Raw genomic sequence first — 21,489 nt, 5'->3', positions numbered from 1 at the left:
TGACATCCACCCCAAGCAGCCTCTTAGCACCTTAGCCCATGTGAGCCCCAGCTGAGCAGATGGAGAGTCCTCTCCTTGCTACCTCTTGGATCTTTCCAGCTTCCAGAGGCACCCTTTGTTTCCTTACTCCAGGCCTGGGCTGGTAGAATCACAGTCCATGCTTAGCACAGCTTAGTCTGGTCCATCCACTCAGGCCCACCCATTCCTGAGGACACCTATGAAGTGCTCCTTTGATCCCAGAGCAAAGCTGTACCAACATTCAAGGGACAGCCTTCCCAAAGTCAGGGTTTTCTGTAGTATAATCAGTCCCCTTCCAAATGCCACCCAGCAGTGAAATATCCTCTCTGGCTGCAAGAGTATTCTATCTTCATCTATCTACCCATCTTCTGGTCTATCTCAAATAGAATCAGACTTGGCTTTGAATAATAAAGACCCCACTTAACAAAAGCCAAAAGTCTATTTTTCTCATAAAAGTCCTGAGACAGGCAGTCCAAAGCCAGTTTGAAGGTTTTATGCAGTCCTCAGAGACCTAAGCTCCTTCCAGCTCACTGCTCCTCCATCTTGTCTTCATGGTCCAAAATGGCAGCCAAGATTCCAGCCATCACAGCTGCATTCCAGGCAGTAAGACAGAGGAAGGATAAAGAAGAAGGAGGTGAATGGTACATGCTAGTTTACTTTTTTTTTCTTGGTAATTTACTTTTAAGAAAGATTCCTAGACAATGACACATGACACTACTACTTGGTCACACATCTAGCTGCAAGGGAGTCTGGGATAGTTTTAATTCCAGGTAGCCAAGTTCCCAGGTGAAAAGTAGGGCTTGTTTACAGAGGAAGAGAGGAAAATGGACATTGGGGGTAACTATCTCTGATACCCCACCCTTTCAATAAGCATTTATTGGATACTCCTTGTACTTACCCATGTTATAGTACTAATATGATTAATACCTTAGTATCTCATGAGCTATGAACAGTGCCTGGCATATAATAAGTGCTCAGTGGCCATTAGTATTACTGCATCAGAGTGCTGATATAAGCACAAGCTTCTGTGAGAGTGGAGAGGAGGTCCCGCCTGGGAATGTAGGAGGTCTTTCTTTTTGCTTGATCCTGGAGGGCTGGGATGGTCAACTGTAGCCACTTTAGGACCTTGTGTTACCTCCCTGAACTCCATCCCATCTCACCTCAACCTTCTCTGGGGAACGACTCTGATAACTCTGATAACACCTAAGCATAGGCTGTCCAGGGTGAAAAGTGCAACCATATGTTGGAGAAATTTGGCATCGGTTAAGGTGAGGGGGCTAGTTCTGAAGACCCTGGAATCTTCCTGAAGCCCTAGAATACTCATACTGTAGGCAGTCACACAATTACTTCTGAAATTGGAAATAACACTAAAACGCCTCCATCTGACAGCATGGGGGTTGCAGATGCTCTGCGCCCTTCTAAGGTGATCCAGAGGAAGGAAATGCCAGACTCTGCCCTCAGGGGACAGCCCTCAACCCACCTGGCAGGATGAGGAAGGAGCTGAGAGCTCAGCTACACGACCTTCCTCGGACTCGTGGAGGTGGAGGAGCCTGGGCAGTGGGTGCCTGGGCTTGGGTACCTCCTTGCCTCCCCCTACAGGGACTGTGGAGAGCAAGCTGCTGCTGGCTGACCGCCTCTCCGGGCCTGGGAAAGCGAGCTACCAGTCCTTCCTGAGCACCAGTGTATGACAAGCCTGTGCCAGGCCTGTGGGGCACAGAGAGCATGGGGTGGGTGAGCCCATGAGCCTCAGGTCCCTTTCCCCAGGGTTCTCCGAAAGCTCCCTCCATCCCTGACCTGGGGAGCCAGATAACACCTCCTCCAGGAAGCCCTCACTGATCTCCCTTGCCAGTTGTCCACCCTCATTGTTCTCCCACAGCCCTCCACTGGGCTTTTTCCAGTGCTGCTTGCTCAAATGTCCCCCACCCTTGGCTGATCCCTGTCAATATAGCCCCAGTGCCTTGCACATGAGATGAGCTCTGTAGCTATGCATCAACTAATGAACGAGTGAGTGAATGAATGAATGAGTGAGTGAGTGAGTTCCCTGGCTGCCAGGGTGTGGGTCCCCCAGCAAGGAGGCAGAGGCCTGCAAGGGTTAACCAGGAGCCCGCCTGTGGCCTGAGGTAAGCAGGGAGCGTATTTGTTCAGGTAAATAAGGAAGGATTACTTATAATGGGAAATCAGGCCCCGGCCAACTCTTCATCTCATGCTGCCTGACTTCCTCCCAGCACATTCCTGCACTCCGCCCGTGTCCACACTGCCCCGCAGACCCAGTCCCCTGAGCCCACCGTGGCCTCCCTCGTAAGCCCCTCTGGCTGGGTCTTGCTGTGGTGCCAGCAGGTGGCCCTGGGCTGGGGGCAGGGGGCTCCCTACAAGGGCACACAGCCCTGAGACCTCAGAGGGCCACACCTCGAGGGTGGCCAGGCCCCCAGCGGCCCACCCGATTGCCACCTCTGACCCCAGCCCTGCTGGCCCCTGGTACCACTGGCCCCCCAGATGCCTGGCTGAGACCCACCAGTGGCCCAAGCTGCCCACGCCTCCTCCTGGCCCCCGAGGTTGGCACTGCAGCAGACGACTCCTTGGGCACCAGGCAGCTAGCGGGTAAGTCTGGTGGGGGGCAGTGCCCTGCCATGGGGGCCTTCCCCTGCCAGCAGTGGGGAGGTGGGTGGTTGAGGGTTCTTTCAAAGCCAGAACTGGTCTCCTGGGCATCAGTGACCCTGATCTGGGTCCTTCACCTTCAGAAGCCCCTGATTCCTCTGCATTCTGCCCAGTCTGCCTCCCTGGGCTGACCCCAGGGCCCGGGTGAGCCCCCCTGGCCTGGAGAGGCCTGGGGTACCCCATGCCTGTGATGACCCCATCTGGGCTCCACATTGAGCCCAGCCTTGTCCAGCCTGAGGGGAGGCAGCTTTGTAGGTGCGGAGCCGCAGCCCTGAGACCGGGCCAGTTCTGCTTGGCTAACGAAACACAAGCAGCCTTTCTGCTACTGCCAGCCACAGCTGCTCTGCCAAGGGAAGGGTCTCTCTGGGGCCTAGTCACGAGTTGGCAGGGGTTTGCTGGAGCCTAGAGGCTCAAGGCCAGGGCCAGGGTCCAGGTTGCAGCAGGGGGTACAGTCCCAGAGCCCAGGGGCTGGGTGGGGCAGTGGTGGGCACAGGAGCCAGGGGATCTGGGAAGCTGGGGAGTAACCACCTGGGTGCTTGGGTTCCCAGGGAAGCGGAGTCTGGGCACGTGAGGAAAACAATGGGTTGGCGGGGGGGACAGGGGTGCTTGAAGGTGCTCATTTCTAGATTTGCCGGATGCCTCCTGTGGGGAGAGAGGGGAGTGGGTGGTGAGGATGACAGGCTAGAAAGCTGAAGGGTCTGGATGGCTGGGGGCTCCCCCTAGGCTGGACAAGGTGTGTGCATGCGTGCGTGCTTGTGCATGTTGGGGAGGGGGAAGCACCCTGAGCTAGCCCTGGGCCTCTCACCTCGCTGCCCTCTGGGCCCAGCCAGCAGCCCGCACCCAGGCCACAGGCGTCGAGTGGCCTGTCCCCTGTATGATGGTCATGGCCTTTCTGCTCTTTCTTGCTTAGGGCTGGGACTTGGCCTCATTTCCTGCCCCCACCTCCCCAATAAACGGCTTCACAGCAACCCCCAATAAAGCAACATCTCCCCGCACCAGCTGCTCGGCTGAGTAACAAAGCAAACAGGCATCCGAGCTGCCCCAGTCCCAAAGTGGCGGGCAGGGATGGGCAGGAGACCCCCCCACCAGATGGGGGTGCCCAGGCCACGGCTCAGCCTGGCTGGCCAGTCCCACTCGACCCCTGCCCACCTGGGGGAGGGGCTGGAGCCAGGAACCCCCAGCTTGGAGCCTCCCCACCCCCAACTCAGGGAACTTCGGGGAGAAGGAGCATCCTCAGAGCTCCCAGGGAGGTTGGGGTGGTCTCGTGGGGTGGCGGACCACCCTCCCCTTTGAGAGCCTGACAGGCGCTGTGAGGGTCCCAGAGCTGAAAACTCAGTCCCTGCCAGACTTGGTTATTGTATTACTGATTATAAAACATGTTGGCAGATGCGATGTCATTTGGTTGTCACAAGGACCCTCTGAATTAGATAGAACTTCTCTTGTCAACCGAGCCTGAGAAAACAGGGTGGCACTCAGTAGATGCTCAGTCAATGCAGAATGTGTGATGCTGGCAGTAAGTAGAAGAACCAGGAGAACCCACTGTCTGCCACTGAGGTTACTGCAGTTATAACATTAATAACCCTGAAACAACTAGAGCACAACTTTGTGCTAAACGACTTGGTGCAGCTTGAGTATAACCTGGGGACAAGGCCCTCTGGTGGAGGGCAAGAAGGGGCGGGTTAGGACCCACAGTGTGTGACCCTAGGCAAGTCACTTTTCCTCCCTGCACTTGCAGCTCCTTGTCTGTGAAATGAGAGGGTTGGACAAGGTGGCCTCCTTTGTTAAAGGAGGCTTCATGGAAGAGGCAACCTGGAGTGGGGTTTTGAAGGCTATGTAGGAGCTGGTGGAGGCAGGCTCTCCGTCTGGATTTGCCAGCTTTACAAGACTTGTGTGCTTTCCCAGCCTTGTCTCCCAGGCTGAGTGAGGTCAGGGGAGGTAGGGGACTCTGGCTCTTGCTCCTCCTAGAGGCCAGGGAGGAGTGAGTGAGGCCAGCAGCTGCCCTGGTCTGGGCTAGGGAGCAGGCTGACCTCGGAGCAATGTCCAGGCCTCTCCCACCACCGTTTTCAGCTCTCCCCCAGACTCCACCCTTTGGCCCTGCTCCTCCCTCCATCATCACCACCTGCTTCTTCCTTTATTCCCCTCACTCTTCACCTTGTTACCTTTCCCTCCCCTCTTCTCCAGCCCCATCCCCTCACCTGCTCCCAGGTGCCACCTTCATGCCTGCTCAGCCCATCATAATTCACAAGGAATTTCCATTTGCCCTCCCCCTCAATCACCACAAACCCTTTAAGACATGCTCTTGACACACCATTCAATAGATGGGACAACTGAGTCTCTTGCCCCTGTGCCAGACCTAGAGAGCAGGGAGTCAGGGCTCCAAACAGTGTGGGACCCTCCCCCTGCCCCCACCCACACCACATTTCATGCCCCACCCTGTGCCCCCAACCAGGTGAGTGACTTGTCAGGTGGAACAACTCTTCCCAAAGCAAACTTTGCATAAGCCGAGTTGCCCTGGGCTCTTCCTGACATTTAATGCCAAGCTCCTTCCCCTGCCTCGTTTGCATGTTCCCAGCCCAGGAGGTGCCCCCTGCCAGATTCTCCTCTCCCACTTCTCAGGGGCCTCCGGACTAGGGGAAGGTGAGCCTCCTCTTCCCTCTGGATCACTCCTTCCAGCCCAGGGCCTCTGGTGGGGGCCTAATGGACCAGAGCCCACCCCGGGCTGTAGAAAGGAGTAATGAGGTTTCTCTGGGCACCACCAGAATCGAAGGGGCCCTTCCTTTTCCCTCCAGCTCTGGGGTTGAGGAGAGGGGTCTGGGAGTGACAGTCTGGGTTAGGGTCCCAGCACCTGGGACTGGTGACAGGGGTGGGGCCCAGGTCTCTGCTCTTGGGGCAGCGAGTTGGTCTGAGGGTTGCTGAGATCCAGCTCTTCCTGCCTCTGACTTCCATTCCAAGTCAGGCTGACGGGTAAGATGGAGGTCATGGGGTCATAGACTCCAGACAGTGTCTGGGCCAGAAAAGCTCTGGGAGATGACTTAGCCAGTGGGAGAACAGAGGAGAACAGAGGAGGAGACTGAGGCCCAGAGGGGACCAGGGGCCACCCAGGGCCTTACATATGGTGGGAACAGGGCAGAATATGAATCCACGTCTCCAGATGCTGAGGCCTCGAGTTCTTTCCAGACCACACACCCTTTGGAGCAAACTCAAATACAGGGGTGAGCTTGGGGCTGAGGTGGGTCCCTGTACCTCCAGGCTTCAGGCATCGGTGCCACCCAGACCCCCGCAGTGCGACTTTTGTGGGGCTGGGGTTTTCTAGGGCTGGGCCCGCAGGTAGCCTGAGCGAGGCGACAGGGGTGGTCAGCAGGAGTGATCCTAGAGGTCGGAAAATGCCAAGTCATCAGCACCATCTGGAAAGAGGGCACCTTGAGTTCCAATCCCTGCCCGGTCACCATGGACACATGCCCTGAGGCAGCCACCGCCCCCTGCCTGTCAGGTGGGAATAATCCTGGCTGCACCACTGCCCCAGAAGACAGTGGGAGAGCCCGAGCAGTTTATTTAGTTGGACTTCACCTTGTCCCTGGAAGAGTTGGAGGCGATGTCAGTGGCGGGGTGTGGGGGGGGGGATTGGGAGGGTTGGATGCCCATGGTACCCACACCAAGGGAGCAAATGGGAGATAGTGCTGGTATAAACATGCCTTCAGCCTCCTGGCTGCCCCTGGGAACTGGGAGCAAACCAGACCTGACCATAATTCCTTGATGTTCCCCGACTCATTTGTTTCCTGTCCCCCATCCTCCTGCTACCTGGCCCTGTTCCCTAACTCCCTACTCCCAAGTCTCCCTGGGCCCGTGGGCTGGCTCCCCAAGTTAAATCTTCCCAGGTTGAAACTTTGCTCCTGCTAATTGGATCCAGCTAGTTTCTTTTCTTTTTTTTTTCTTTTTTCTTTTTTGCCTGTGCCACGCGGCATGTGGGATCTTAGTTCCCTGACCAGGGATCAAACCTGCGCCCTCAGCAATGAAAGTGTGGAGTCCTAACCACTGGACCGCCAGGGAATTCCCTGGATCCAGCTAGTATGAAGAGCAGTTTCAAAGGACAAGGGAGCTGAGTTTTCATGGGAGGGCAGGAGTTGTCCACGGAGCAGTGAGGGGGCTGGAGGGGGAGTAGCAGCGTGGGAAGGGAATGTCTAGGGGTGCAGGAAGGCTGAGGCCAGAGGCAGGGAGGGTTCAAGGAAGCTAAACAGGTGCAGGCAGGCCCAGGGCACTGGATTGGGCAGGCCCGGCTTCTCTCCAAGGTGCTGACCAGCTGACTGGGGGTTGGGGGGACAGGCCCATGTGGCCCCTGCCCACTCTGCATGGCTCCTGGCCAGGTCCTGATCGCACCCCCAAAGCCCCCTGATTCCGACCCATGAATGCAGGCCCAGAGGTTTGGAGGGAGGGAGGGAAGGGCTGACAGCAGTGGGGAAACTGGAGGGGGTCTGCCCCCAGTTGGTGGAGTAGGCGGCTCTGCGCAGAGTGGCAGGCTCTGTCTCACCCTGGCCCCAGCCTCTCGCCCTCAGCGCTCTTCTCACAGGGCCTGTGGCTGGGGTGCTGGGCTCTGGGCAGACTAAGGTTGTGTCTCAGGATTGAGGTGGAGGCTCAGGCATATTTACCCTACCCACCACCCCCTTGGGGGTAAGATCTGAGCCTGGATTGAGCAGGACGTGAGAGACAGGCTCCAACCCCAAGACAGCCCAGGGCCTTAGTAAAGACTCTGGCAACGCCATTTCCCTGGGGCTGTGGTTTCAGGAGATATCTGCGCATCTTTTGCATGTCAGGATGGGAGTGAGAACCGGGAGGCCGGGGAGTTGCCTCCCAAGGGGCAGGAAACAGCTGCCGTAAGTCTCTAACTTTGGGTCCCTCTGCCTTCTCTCCTTGCTCTGCCTTCCTGGGAGAATGCGAGGCACTGAAAAGAAGTGGCCCAGATGGCTAATCCCTCTGGCTGCTACCCTGCGAATCCGCCCCGTTTCTGGGCCTTGGCCTCCGCCAGCTGTTACCAAATTTCTTTATCTGGAGTCAGAGCCAGTGCCTCTGAGGCAGGAGGGAGGCAGGACATGCTGAGCCTTAATCCAGACACGTGGCTTAATCCAGAAAAGATCAGCTCGAGGTTTGGGAGCTGGAGCCATCGCTCAGGAGACGGGCAGCCCCTCGGGGCCAGAGGCTGTCAGGAGGGACCTGGACCTGGTAAAGCCTGGGCTTGTCCCAGGACCCTAGGCCTATGGTGCAGTGGTCCTGGCTCTGCTGTGTGACAGTGGACACATCCCTGCCACTCTCTGAGCCTTATTTTCCCAGGGCACATGTGTCCCCATGGGTAGACAATCACCCATGAATGTAATCATGGCTGAATTGCATGGCACAGATGGGGAGAGCTGGAAAGTCAGAGGAGAAAGCTGCTGGGGACGGCTCCCTGGGGGAGGAGGGCTTTGGGCTAAACTGTGATGAGAAGGAAGGGGCATCTTGGGCAGGGGGATGACAAAACAAGAGAAAATAGCCATGTCATTCCCACAGCACAGGGGCCAAGGGAGAAGCACCGTTCTCATCAGAGCCTGGATATGTGGTCACCATGTTGATCTCTGGTTCTGGTCCAGACCCTGCCCCTAACCACTGAATACATCTGTTTCCCGCTCTGGCCTTCATTGTTCCCATCTATAGGGATCACATAGTATACGGTCCCCTCCAGCTCTGATTATCTGGCTCAGAGGTAGGCGCCAGCCACTGGGATCAGGCAGGGCAGGCAGTGGGGAACCATGGGAGGTTCTAGAGCCCAGGGGTGCCTGATGAAAGGGTTTTGGAGGGAAATGAACTTGACAGTGCAGTGGAGTGAGCAGTTAGGAGGCGGGCATGAACTTTGGAGGATCAGGCTGCCTGATCAGGAGGGGGGCAGGAACCTGGGAAGATGGGACCGTCCGGAGCCTCAGAGGGAACGTGGTACAATGAGCAGAGCCCGCACATGGCCAGCTGGGGACCTCGGGCAGGCTGCACAACCTCTCTGAGCCTCACAGTCCACATCTATAAAACAGGGCTCTCGAGTCCCCTGTGGGTAGTAAAAGGGTAACATGTACCAATGCTCTGGGCCCAGGAGGTGCTCCCCGTGTGTTCTCTTCCCTCCCAAGTCCAGTCCTAGCAGCTGGAGGAGGTGCCAGGGATGCAGGCTGGGCACATCAGCCCCTGGCTCCCTGATCAGTAAACCCAGGTCCCCCACGCTGGGCGGCCAGAGTCCGAGCCTTCTGCACCACCTCCCCACCTGCGGACAATCGGCTCTTGCCTCCTGCCGCATGGTTAATCATTAACTTTTTTTTTCACTAGGTAGGTGTTGGGGCTGGGACCAAGCCTTGGTAGAGAGTAGGTTCCTTGGCATTTAGGAGCAAGGTGACGGGGAGCTGGAATGTGGGGTGTGGAGGAGGAGGTGGGAGTTTTCTGCTGGTGAAGGAGCCGCGGGCCAGGAGCCGTAAGTCGTTTAGTTCTCTGCACCATAACTTCCCCACCACATCGTAGGAATGAGCCTAAGGCCTGAGCTGCCACTCTCCCGGCAGGGAACGAAGTCAAGGGCTTCAAAGCTCACTTGACAAATGTGTCAGGGATGTGTCATCACGTGCCCACCTGGCAAATGCTGCCACCTGCCCTGCCCATTCATCCTCACTGACCCCTCACACCACTGTGCCCCGAAACACAGCAGCTGCCTCCCATCCTACCTGTGGCCGAGGCCAAGCAAACAGGAGGGCCACGAGGGAAGCAAGTTCCCCTGCTTCTTGGGAAAGGTTCCATCTCCCTGGCACCCGGCCCAAGGTGTTGGCAGGGACTGTCCTAACGTGGCAGGCCGGGGAGTTCTGGGGACGTGGATGGGGCGGGAAGCAGGAAGGGGGTGATGAGGGAAGGGTGGGGTTGAGAGGGGTTCTTCAGGGGTGGGGCCACCCAGGGGGTAGGGTGTGGGCACAGGCTGGGGCAGGGACCCAGGGATAGAGCAGGCTGTTGGCTCTGCCTGGGTAAATAACGTAGACCCACAGCACACACGTGTTTGCACAGAAGGACTTGAAATGATTCCAGGCCTGCCCTCTGTCCCCCATAAGCCCGGCTCCCCGGTCCCTGCCCACCTCACCCCACCCTGACCTCTCCTTCCTTGTCACTTAAAGGAGCCCTTGAAAGGGAGATGCAAAATGAAAGTGAACAAACACTCTTCTCTCTTTCTTGCGTTCTCTCCTCCACGGAAAAGCAGGGCCGCCGTGTACAGTTGGGAAGGTTGGGCACTGCACAAGATGGGGGCCAAGGGTGAGCTGAGGTTCCACTTGGGCTCCATTCACCGAGCCACGCCACCCAGAGAGAAAAGGGCATCATTTTCTGAGTTGTACGCAGTTGCACTAGCTGCAGCCCTAGAGAAGCCAGAGCCTTCCAAACGGGGTTCTCTCTCTGCCTCACCTGCACGTTGAGGCTGAGCAAGTCAGTCTCACGAGGTGACTGGAGAAGGGCCAGGGAGCCCCCGCCCCATGGTCCTGGTGCAGCGCAGCAAATGCCACCGTTAGAGAGTCTACCAGTCCTTCCAGTAAAGCCTACCCCTCTTACTGGCCAGATGCCTTCAAAGCAGCAATTTGAAAACTTGAACACTCATCAGAATCGCCCAACGGACCTGGAGAAACGCATTGCTAGGAATTCCCTGGCGGTACAGCGGTTAGGACTCTGTGCTTCCATGGCCGGGGGCCCAGGTTCAATGATCAGGGAACGAAGTTCCCACAAGCAGTGCAGCGCAGCCAAAAAGAAAGAAAGGAAGAAAGAAATGCATTGCTGGGCCGCCCCCTGCCCCACTTTCCCCACCCCGGAGCTTCTGATTCAGTAGCTCTGATGTGGGCCTGAGAATTCAAGTTCCTCAGAAGTTCCTAGGTGGTGCTGATGCGGCTGGTCCCGGCACCACATTTTGAGAAAACACTGTTTAAAATGTAAATACACCCAAGAAAGGACACACATTAACTTGCCCTTAACAGGTTTATCTGCTCCTTTCCTCCTTTTGGAATGATCCCCTGCATTATGGGGAACATATGTTGTTGGTAATCTTCCACCTCTGTCCTGGCTTATTCTTGAGTTTTGAGCCCACAACTCATGGAAGTTTCCCAGGGGCCCCAGTTCTTTGGTGTATGTACATCTCGCAAGTTCCCTGCCTCACCCAAACCACGGACTCCAATATGGGGCTCAGAGAAAAGGGTCCAGGGGAAGCAGAGCCTGGGGACCCATGGGGAGGGACACTGTAGTTCCTCATGTTGAGGCCAAATGGTGCCCCTTGGGAGGCATTGGGGCGGCAGGTAGGAGTGGGGTCTGACTTGCTGAGGGACTCATTTGTCCCCCAGGGCCTGGGCCTTCTGACCAGCCCCTGCAGCTGTGGGGAAAGTGGGCCTGTAGGTCTGCACCTGGCACCTCCCACCTTGGGAGCTGTGAGTTCTTCTGGGCGTGAGGGGAGAGAAGAGGGCCTGGGAGCTAGGAGGGGCTGGGGAAGCACCTTTCAGGAAAGGACAAGGAGGGTGGGTACCAGGAACCCAGCCCTGAGTAGGGGCGGGGCCAAGCACACCTGTACGTTGTTGTTCAGTGACCACCTCAGCGTTAGGCTGGGAATTTATTCGCACCCCCCAAGTGGCCCTGTGGGAGAGGAAGGGGGCCTGCCTCCCCAACCTGGGAGGAGATTCTACCCTGCCACACCCTCACTTGCTCCTTCCATTCTTCACCAGGCTGATGGAGATGATGGTGACCTTCTCCCTTCCCTACCCCCTCCAAGGGCAGAGTAAAAGAAAACAAGCTTTGCCACAGCAGAAAAGATTAGGTTAGCTCTTAGAAGGAGCTTCCTCGACAGGACAGGGGACTGGGATCTGGGTGGGGGCCGGCCCAAGGACAGAGGGCTGGATATTAAAGACTTCTTGTCCAGGCCTCAGTTTGCTCATCTGCCAAATGGGACTAATCGTGCCTTCCATTGTGAGGACTGAAAGAGGTCAAGAACCTCAGAAGATTGTTTTAAACAGGCTACACGTGTAAAGATTTGCTCCTCGCAGCCAACCTGGCTTCCCTGGGGAGTAAGGGAGCTGTCTGTTTACAGTCTTGCCCCCACTCCCACCCCACTGGCTTTCCAGCCACAAGACCTGTCTGCCCAGCCCTGTCCTAGCTGCCCAGTGACCCGGAAGCCCCAACTCTCTCCCAGGCCCAGCCACTGCCCGCTGGGCTCCTCATCTCTGTAACCAGCTTAGCAGCCCCCATGGGGATGGGGAAGCAGCCAGGACCTGACTCTCCTTCCTTTTTTATTTCTGTAGACGCAGCCGCCAGCCCAAGCAGCAGCGACATGGGCAGCGCCAGCCCGGGCCTGAGTGGCGTCCCCCCGAGCCGCCTCCTGCTGCCCCCCGACAATGTGCTACGGACTGGCCTGGAGAAGGTGGCAGTGGGGGCAGGGGCAATGGGGCCCGAGAGACAGGACTGGAGCCCCAGCCCACCTGCCACACCTGAGCAGGACCTGTCCACCTTCTACCTCTCCTACTTCGACATGCTGTACTCCGAGGACAGCAGCTGGGTGGCCAAGGGCCCCGGGGCCAGCACTCGGGAGGAGCCGCCCGACGAGCCTGAGCAGTGCCCTGTCATCGACAGCCAAGCCCCGGGGGGCAGCCTGGACCTGGTGCCAGGTGGGCTGACCCTGGAGGAGCATTCACTGGAGCAGGTGCAGTCCATGGTGGTGGGCGAGGTGCTCAAGGACATCGAGACGGCCTGCAAGCTGCTCAACATCACGGCAGGTGAGCCCCTACTCACGCCCCCCTCCGCCAGGGGGACACAGGCCAGCAGAGGTCACAGGGAGGTGTGGGGGCACCGCCTGGTGCACTGTGGTCACCCCCAGAGATGCTGGTGCTTCTACACGTACACTCAGCCCCTAACACACAGCAGCTGTGAGCCTGGGATCCAAGGTTCCCACTCTCTCTGTGCCCCAACTGCACCAGCCCAGTGTCCCCACTTGGTAGGTGCCGGGTAGAAGCAAATACGAGCTCTACACCATCTGGTCCACCTCCTCCTCTCATACTTAAATCCACTCTCCCCTTATTCACTCTGCTCCAGCCACTCCTGCCTCTTTGCTGTTACCTCAACACACACACCTCAGGACCTTTGCACTTGCTGGTCCCTCAACCCAGAGCACTCTTCCCCCACATACCTACCTGGCTCACCCCTCACCTCCTTCAGGTCTTGATTCAAATGGCACCATCTCGATGAGGCCTTTCCTGACCCCTCTATTGAAATTGCTCCCCATACCCCCACGTCTTATTCCTCCAACCTGCTTTATTTCTCTCACATTTCCTACCATCTGATATGCTGCATATTTATCTTGTTTACTGACTCTTTCCCCCACTGGAATGTACATGCCCCAAGGACAGGGATTTTCATTTGTTTTGTTCACTGTTACATCCCCAGTTCCTAGGATGTTACCTTGTACATAATCGATGCTCAATAAACAATAACTTAATATACCAGACCCTGTTCTAGCACTGGGGAATTCAGCGTGAACATAGCACAAAGTCTCCTTCGTTCACGAAGCTAATGTTACAGTGACGAAACAGATCATAAATAAATAGGATAATGTATCACTGGTCCAGTGGGGATGAGGGCTCTGATGAGGGGGGCACATTAGGAGACCAGGCACGTGTCTGCGAGGGCCTGGAAGGTGTGGTTACGGAGCTTATGCTACTGGTTGAGGGGCTGCTGGGTCTCCAGTCCCCTGTCCCTCCATCATCTCTCCAGCTTTGGGCAAGCCTGACCCATCTCCTTGGCCTTTGGGCCCTGGCATCTGAGGCTCCCACACAGGAAGGGTCTTCAGGCATCACTCAGGCCTGGCTCCTCCTCCTCAGTCACCCGGGCCCAGCCCCTGCCCCCCAGTAGTCCCAGCTGGGGTCCCGCCTTGAGGCAGCTCCTGCCCAGGCCCCATCCTCCAGTGGCCCAATGCCAGCCCCCAACCCGGGAGCTTTTCCCACGGTGCCTCCGCTCCCACCCCGAGTAGGGGAGGGCCCTGCCCTCTAAACAATAGGGACAGAAACAAATTGCTTTGACCCTGAGGAAGAAAATGGGTTTATTAAGTGGGGGCAGGCCAGTCTGCAGGTCACCCAGCTTAGACCACAGCATTCACTTGGAGGCCCCATTGTGTCTGTGCCCACAGCTTGGCCACCACCCACGTGCCCTGGTAGGCTCACCCCAGGGCAGCTCCCCAGGGAGACTTATAGGACCAAGCCAGCCACTCGCCTCCGGGCCTTGGCCCCATGGCCACCCTGTACCCTGCCACTGCTCCCCCACATTTGGTGCACGTGCACTGAGCAGCTCCCCAGCACCCAGCCCATTGTTAGGTGTTGGACGAGGGAGTGGAACTCTCTCTGTGCCTCGGTTTCCTCATCTGTAAAATACAGTGTGGGTGGAGAGTGGGGTTTGTAGAGCTAATTCTTGGTGGGTTTTTCTCTGGTTCTTTGAAGGGTTTGGGGAAGGCAAGAGGCATCTGGGAAAGAAAGAAGCTTGGGTGTTTCTGGTTTAATGTCACTGTCCCCTCCAGGGCTGTGGCTCCCCAAAAGGCCCTTTGGAGGGGCTGGAGGGGTCTGGCAGGATCTGAGGTCCAGGTGAGATGGGGATGCAGAGGCCCCAGGCTGCCCTGCCCTGAGCCATGTTTGCTTCAAGGGCCCTGGTTCCTTCCCGTCACTGCCCCCTTCTTCGGTACCCCCTCCACGGAGCCCCTCAAAGCCCCATGTGGCCTGGCCTGGCCCCATCCCAGGAGTGCATGGTCCCAGGCCACCGGTTCCCACGGGGGCTCCATCAGAGCAGAGGGGCCACCTTGGGGGTGGTGCCCTCAAGCAGCCTCTGGGGCTGAAGGAGTGTCTCTTGCTCAGACCCTGTGGACTGGAGCCCTGGCAACGTGCAGAAGTGGCTCCTGTGGACGGAGCACCAGTACCGGCTGCCCTCCGTGGGCAAGGCCTTCCAGGAGCTGGGGGGTAAGGAGCTGTGTGCCATGTCGGAGGAGCAGTTCCGCCAGCGCTCGCCCCTGGGCGGGGATGTGCTGCACGCCCACCTGGACATCTGGAAATCAGGTAGGACAGGCATGGGTAGAATGCCCCACCCCCTACCCCTCACTGCAGGCTCCAAGCCAGGGACACCAAGGGGAACAGTTAGGTCAGCGTGCCTGTCCAGAGGCTACACTCCACTGGGTAGGCATCCCCTTGTCCCAATCTGGGTTCTATTCTGAATCCCAACCCCAATGACAGCTGCCTCCCTGGATCCTGGGTGAACTCTCCAGCCCCGACCCACTGCCTACCCTGGTCAAGGCCACAGAACTTAGGACAGAGCACATGGGAAGTTAAAAATAGAAGTTAGACTGTGGGGACACAGGACGTCAGATACTCTAAGTCCTTCGTCTTTGTCCTTTTTAAAATTTTGTGTTTGTTTTGTGTTGTTTTCATTAAAGAAGAAATGAGGTAATAAATGTGCAGGATTTTTTAAAAGACCATCGTGAACAACAGTATACCATGAAGAATAATCCTCCCTCCCACCTACCCCGGCCCCCCAATCCCCCTCCCTAGAGGCAACCACCGTTGCCAGTTTCGTGAGTACCTTGCCAAGGAAAGTCTATGCATATACAAGCAAGAGTAAGTGTGACTTCTACCCCCTTCTAACATGAATAGTACGAGTATCACGCTGTTCTGTACTGAACAGCGTATCTTGGATCTTGTTTCCCATCACTGTCTGTACAGCTGCCCCAGTTTTGATGGCTGCATGCCAACCCCTTAATGTTTAATTGGTCTCAATCTTATCGGGCGCCGAGTGTGCCCTGCACAGAGCCGTGCACTTCAGAGGGGTCAGTCCTCGCTCCACGAGTCAAGGCCCCTGCCCCTCAGGGCCCAGGGTGAATAAGAGGACAGGTCCCACTCTCATGGCCCAGAAACCAGTGTCCTGCCCCAGCCCAGGCCCCTTGCCGGGGTCTGGCAAGAGCAGTGGACAGTGCCAGGCTATGAGCCGGGTGGTGCTCTGGGCAGAAGCTGGCAGCCTCCGCCTCTCACTGCTTGTCTGGGGAGGGGGTCAGGTGAAGAGCAGGAGGGGATGGTGGTGCTCCGGGAGCTTGGCAGCTGGAGGGCAGGGAGTGTTTTTATTATGCTGGGCACCGTGCAGGCTTCACCACCCTGCATCCTTGTGAGACCTGTGAGGGGGTGTCCCAGCCCCATTTCACAGGTGACAGAAGGGAGGCAAAGCAAGGCTTGACTTCCACTCCTCTCTGAACGAGGGGTTGCCTGCAGGGCCTCTAAGGCCCCTCCCAGCTCCGAAATCCTACATTTTCTTCCAGGAGGAGGCTCTGTAAACAGCTGGTCTTCACAGGTTGGCAGGAGGGAGGGAGCCACGGGGGGGCTTCTCTTGCCCCACAGTTCCACCCAAATGCCCTCCTCCTCCCTTGGGGGGTCTCTCTGGTCCCCAACTTCCTCTCTTTGTCCCGCAGCGGCCTGGATGAAAGAGAGGACGTCCCTGGGGGCGATTCACTACTGTGGTGAGTTGGGCAGGGCAGGGAGGCGGCCGGGGCTCTGGGGTCTGGAGGTGGGCTGGGGCAGCCATTGAAGAAGGGGGGTCCCCACTCACCGCCACCCTCCCTGGCTGCCCAGCGTCGACCAGCGAAGAGAGCTGGACGGACAGCGAGGTGGACTCGTCCTGTTCCGGGCAGCCCATCCACCTGTGGCAGTTTCTCAAGGAACTGCTGCTGAAGCCACACAGCTATGGCCGCTTCATCCGGTGGCTCAACAAGGAGAAGGGTGAGCAGTGCCAGGGGCAGGAGGGGAGGGGGCTGCTGGGGACCTGCGGTCCTGCCAGGCGCTGGGCAGGGAGGGTTGGGGGCGGGGCAGAGGGCTGGAGCTGCCCCCACCTTTGCCCTGAATGCCACACATGCACTCTCATTGGACTGGCCCAGGGTCTGTGTGCCATCTGTGTCCACGCGTGTTCCCCTGCTGGGCTCTACCTGTTGAGGGTCCCCAGTGACACACAGTGCCTGGGACATAGCAGGGCCTTAAAACTCTGCTGAGAACTGGACACGGTCTTTACCCTCAAAACATCAGAGCTTGACGGAGGAGACTGATGGTGTCCAATGAAAAATACAGTGTGGGCAACAGAGGTAATATTAGATTTTCAAGTAGCCACAATTTAAAAATCTTTTTAAACAGGTGAATTTAATTTTAATAATACATCTGTTTAATCCAATATTATAAATTCGTATAATTTCAACATATGATCGATATAAAAATTATTAATGAGATATTTCCTACGTCTTTGAAATCTGGTATACATTTTATGCTTACAGCACACCTTACTTCAAACCAGCCACATTTCAAGGGCTAAGAGCCACATGTGGCTAGTGGCGACCACATTGGACAGCAACAGGGCTGGATGGTGTGCGGGTGTGTGTTTTAGAAAAGGCTCGGAGCCAAGAAACCTGGGTTCTAGGCCCCCTCCTGCCATTAGTAGCTGTGGGCGCCTGGACCCCAGTCTTCATGTTTGTGAAATGGACTAGATTCATTCATCCAGCAGACCTTCCTTGAGCACCTCCTCTGGTTCCACACTTGCTCAGCCGACATTTATGGAGGGTTACAGTGTCCTGAGGGTGTGGGGAGAATTCAGCGGTACCCCATCCTCCAGGAACCTACAGTCTTGTAGGAGAACCAGCAGTGAAATGAGCTGGTGTGCAGAATGTGTTGGGCTGTGATGGGGTCAGCTGTGCCTGGGTCCAGGAGGGCCTCACAGAGGAGTGACTCTGGGGCTGAGTGTGGAGCACGGGAAGGGGTTAGGAGGGGTGGAAAAGTTCCTGCACAAGGTGTGGTGATTCCGTGTGTATATTTGAGACTGAGACAGAGCTGGTACTCCAGGGAGACTGTCCCATGAGGGCAGGGAGATCAGGGAGGGCGGGGTGGTCTGGGAAGCCTGCCTGGAGAGGGTGTGCTGACCTGGGCTTTGCCAGGTGGTTTAGAATGAGAACTGGGGGTATTAATGAGTAATAGTTCATCCTAAGGGGTACTTCCTTCGGGCTCTGCGCTTTCTGTACCCACTCAACGACATGGTGATCACTACAACCCCCCTTTACGGACAAGAAAACGGGGTCTCAGACAACTTCTAAAGGTAGAAAATGGCAGAGACAGGATTCCAGCCCAGGTCAGCCTGGCTCCAGATCCATTCTTTCCACCATCTCCTACCAATTAATCCTGCCAGAAAGGGCTGTGTGGGCTGAAGTGTCTGAGAATCGCAAAGAGGTCTTTCAGGCTCGGGAACTGCACGGGTGACCTTGCCAAATGAGCCGTGTCCGCAGCCCGGAGCCCCGCAGGGCTTCTGCGTAGGGTGTGCACACCCCACGCTTAGGAGCAGAGGCTGGCAAGGATCAGGCCCTCAGGGCCCCAAGTCGCCAACCAGCATACGCAGGTTCACCCTGCACCAGGAGGTCTGTGAGTCCGTGGTAGGATTTACCACTTCCTGGGCCCTGTGGAACACCCTTCCCACATGTTCCTTTAACCCTCACCACAACCATGGGAGAAGGTATTGTGGCCCACCGCCTGGCCCTACCCCAGAGGACTCTAGCTCCCCTGGCTGCGAGAGACTGACCGGCTGGTCTTGGTCTTTCTCCTTCCTGCCGCCCCGCCTGCACTGCTGGCTCTCTCTGGGCCCTCCTGCTGCCCCAGGCATCTTCAAAATCGAGGACTCCGCGCAGGTGGCCCGGCTGTGGGGCATCCGCAAGAACCGCCCCGCCATGAACTACGACAAGCTGAGCCGCTCCATCCGCCAGTATTACAAGAAGGGCATCATCCGCAAGCCGGACATCTCCCAGCGCCTGGTCTACCAGTTCGTGCACCCCATCTGAGTGCTGCGGCCAGGCCCCAGGCCCGAACCTTGCCCTCGCCAGACCTCCCTCCTGCCTTCCCTGCCTCAGCCAGACCCTGAGCTGGGGGACAGGGCAGTCTGCTGGCATCCGGAGTTCAAGGTCAGGGAGGGGATGGCCCCTCGCTCCACGGGTGTCAGTGAGCTCTCTGGGGCCCAAGGGACCCTGGGGTGGGTGTGCTTTCTCCTTGGGCCTGACTGCTCCTGTGCCCAGTCTAGTGGAGGACGGGGGAAGCCAGGGCTGTTCTCAGTGTTCATGGCACCCCAGGGAAGGCCCTCCTTCCACCCAGCCTCTGACCCCAGAAGTTCCAGAGCAGAGCCAACAGAACGGCAGTGACTTGGCCAAGGCCACTCGCAGTCCAGTGCCCTCTGCCACCCATTCTGTACCGTGCCTGGCATGGTGTGGGGACGTCTACACACCCAAGTTGGGAAGCCAGGGGTGCCCTGGGAACGGATAATAAAGATACTAGAGAATTGACATGGCCCCAGTGTCCTACGTACGGTGAGGGAGTGGCACAGCCTGGAGGCCATCAATGCTCAAAAGGTTGTGGTCACAGGGGCCTGGGGTGGTCAAGGGAGGCTTCCTGGGGGAGGTGGCATTGAGTTGAGCCTAAAAGGAAAGAGGCAGTTGATTGGTAGAAGCAGTGGGAGAGAGGCAGTGAGTCCTCAAGGCCAACGAGGGGCTGGACTGGCCCTCATCTCCCCTGACCTGGTGTCGGCTGGAAGGAGGGCGTGGGCTGGGGCTGAAAAGGGTCTACGGCAGGACCAGAGAGATGGTGGTGTCCTTCCCATCCTCCTGCTCTGCTGTAGATCAGGACTTTCCCCTGGGGTGGGCCAAGGGCTGCCCCTCTTGTGAGGGGGTCCACAGCCCTTGCCTCTGCTTGGCCAACTGAAGGGGCTCTGGGTTGGGCGGCAGGGCTGTGGGAGAGGATGGGGCCTTCAGTCTTCCTCATGGGACACTGGCTCTGCAGCAAACAAGAGTGGAAGAGAGGTTGGCTTGCTGGCAATTTCTCTCTTGAGAGAAGCCACAGACCTCCTCAGGGGCCCTGAAGCTGTGAGCCCTGCAAGCTGGGTGTGAGGGGCCAGGGCTCCTGATGGGAAAAAGGGGTGGGTCTGAGTGTTCATTTGTGTGCTGGGGGAGATGGAACCCACCACCTTCTTTCCTGGGCAAAGCAACTCGGTTTCCTCATGCTCCCCTCACGTTTGTTCATCCAGCTCAGCTGACCTGAGGGCCGACTAGGCAGCCAGGTGCTTACACTGCTTTTTGTCATTAACCTTCCCAACAAAACTGGGAGGTATGGGTCACCCCCCCACACACACGCTACTTTGCAGCTGATATAACTGAGGCTCAGAGCAGTTAAGTGCTCGCTCACAGTCACCCAGCCAATCAGCGGCAGAACCAAGAACTGAACCCACAAGGACAGGGCTCTCTCTGTCCCTCCATGCCTCCTGCTCTGTCAGCGCCCTCAGCCTCTGTAACGCTTAGCTTCTGATGACAGGCTTCCAGGAGACAGCCCAGCGCCACCCAGACCACTGAGGGTTAAATGCTGCCCTGTACTGCACCTTCTGCCCTCAGCAATTTTATTGTCTTCAGAAGAAAGTTTACTCCTGGCAGTGAGCAAACAGCACCTTGGCATCTGTCAGCTGGGATTACACTGGGAGGAGGAGGAGGCCCTGCCCCAGGCCAGTGCCTCGCTGGGCCCCTGCTGTCTGCCCACCCCCAGGGAGGGGGCAGACTGGGCCCTGGCCAGAACCCAGCTCTGCTCTGCTGAACTGGTTTTGTCTCCAGCCTGCCCACCCTGCCCCAAAGTCCCTGGAGCCACCCGCTTGCACGTCCCCAGCTGGGCCTGGGCCTGGAGAGGCCTCAGATCTCAGGCTGGGGCTGGGAGGGAGGGAGGAGGAGGATTAGGGGCGAAGAGTGGGGAGCTGGAGCTGCTCCAGAACGCGGAGCTGTGGGGGGCTTGGGTGGGGCAGCTCCCTGCTGTGTGGATCTGCATGAGGCACAGAGGCACACACCCATCCAGTGACACCTCGTGTGCTGGCAGCAAACTCTGGAATCCTTTTTCTCCTTCACACACCTGCCTGTCAGAACTCCATCTGGCCTAGGTAGTCCCTGACCTTTTGCAGGGGAGCCTGCCTCCAGGGCTCCCCATAACTGCATGGAACAGCCTGTCCAAATAAGGCAAACTTTTATCTTTACTTGAAGAGTCCTCTGGCTAAAACCAGGGGTTTGGCCCTGGAGGTGGATCTGGGGGATGAAGAATATGGGGGAGAGAACAGATCCAATCCCCAAAAGGACCTTTTCTCCCTGCCCTGAGCATGCCCCGAGGCTGGGGGAAAACAGTAAGGGTGAGGGGACTATAGTATATTTGCCTTGAAGGATGGGTTTGTGTCAGGACCCTGTCAGGCTGTCAAGGCCAGAAGGGCCTCAGAGAGACATCTAACCAGACGGGGGAGGCTGAGACCCGGGGTGGGGACACAGTGACCTGATGGCAGGACTGGGACAGGGACTCCTGCCCTGCCCCAAAGGGGATCTGGCCGGAGTGGGGAGGCTGGAGCAGGGGCTGGGACTGGAGGTGAAGCTGGGCTGGGGGCTGAGCCCCGGGCATAACAGAGTTAGGAGCCCAGAGCCCCTGTCCTGCCCCACAAGGGGCCCCACACAGAAGTGCTGTCAGAGGTCAGGCAGGACACAGGGAAGTGTGACATGGCCTGATGTCACACCACAGGGAGCCGGGACTGTGAACAGCCAGAAACCACAGGCCTCAGCGGCCACTTTTAGAATTTTGCTTTAAAAATGGAAACTTATTTAGGGGTCAAATTCACCCTTGAACCATGAGTTTGGGACCCCGGATGCCCCAGGTCTCCTGGTCAGTGCTCATCACCAGGCACCCGAGATTCTAAAGGCCA

At 57.4% G+C, this 21,489-nt stretch overlaps 1 protein-coding gene across 2 annotated transcripts; it reads left to right on the top strand.

Moving 5' to 3' along the window:
* The first annotated feature begins 2,520 nt into the window (after positions 1 to 2,520).
* SPDEF (SAM pointed domain containing ETS transcription factor) lies at positions 2,521 to 19,048 on the top strand. Of its 2 annotated transcripts, none has more exons than XM_081246802.1 (5): positions 2,521 to 2,616; positions 11,985 to 12,455; positions 14,577 to 14,774; positions 16,332 to 16,478; positions 18,387 to 19,048. In XM_081246802.1, the coding sequence occupies exons 2-5, from the start codon at positions 12,014 to 12,016 to the stop codon at positions 18,563 to 18,565; spliced, it is 966 nt and encodes a 321-aa protein (XP_081102928.1). In that variant the 5' UTR covers positions 2,521 to 2,616; positions 11,985 to 12,013; the 3' UTR covers positions 18,566 to 19,048. The 2 variants fall into 2 exon arrangements, with proteins under 2 accessions (XP_081102928.1, XP_081102927.1); XM_081246801.1 differs by lacking the exon at positions 2,521 to 2,616 and adding an exon at positions 16,172 to 16,219 and having other exon boundaries at positions 11,999 to 12,455.
* Positions 19,049 to 21,489: the final 2,441 nt, after the last annotated feature.

This window comes from Mesoplodon bidens, assembly GCF_964165515.1.
Source record: "Mesoplodon bidens genome assembly, chromosome: 10".
NCBI lineage: Eukaryota > Metazoa > Chordata > Mammalia > Artiodactyla > Ziphiidae > Mesoplodon > Mesoplodon bidens.
This window is presented reverse-complemented; position numbering and strand designations above follow the sequence as displayed.

Bases quoted from the DNA above. Each gene is read 5' to 3' on its own strand.
- SPDEF (XM_081246801.1), top strand. From the start codon at position 12,014: ATGGGCAGCGCCAGCCCGGGCCTGAGTGGCGTCCCCCCGAGCCGCCTC. The intron at 16,220-16,331 runs GTGAGTTGGGCA...CTGGCTGCCCAG, and splicing joins GGGGGCGATTCACTACTGTG to CGTCGACCAGCGAAGAGAGC. The intron at 16,479-18,386 runs GTGAGCAGTGCC...CTGCTGCCCCAG, and splicing joins GTGGCTCAACAAGGAGAAGG to GCATCTTCAAAATCGAGGAC.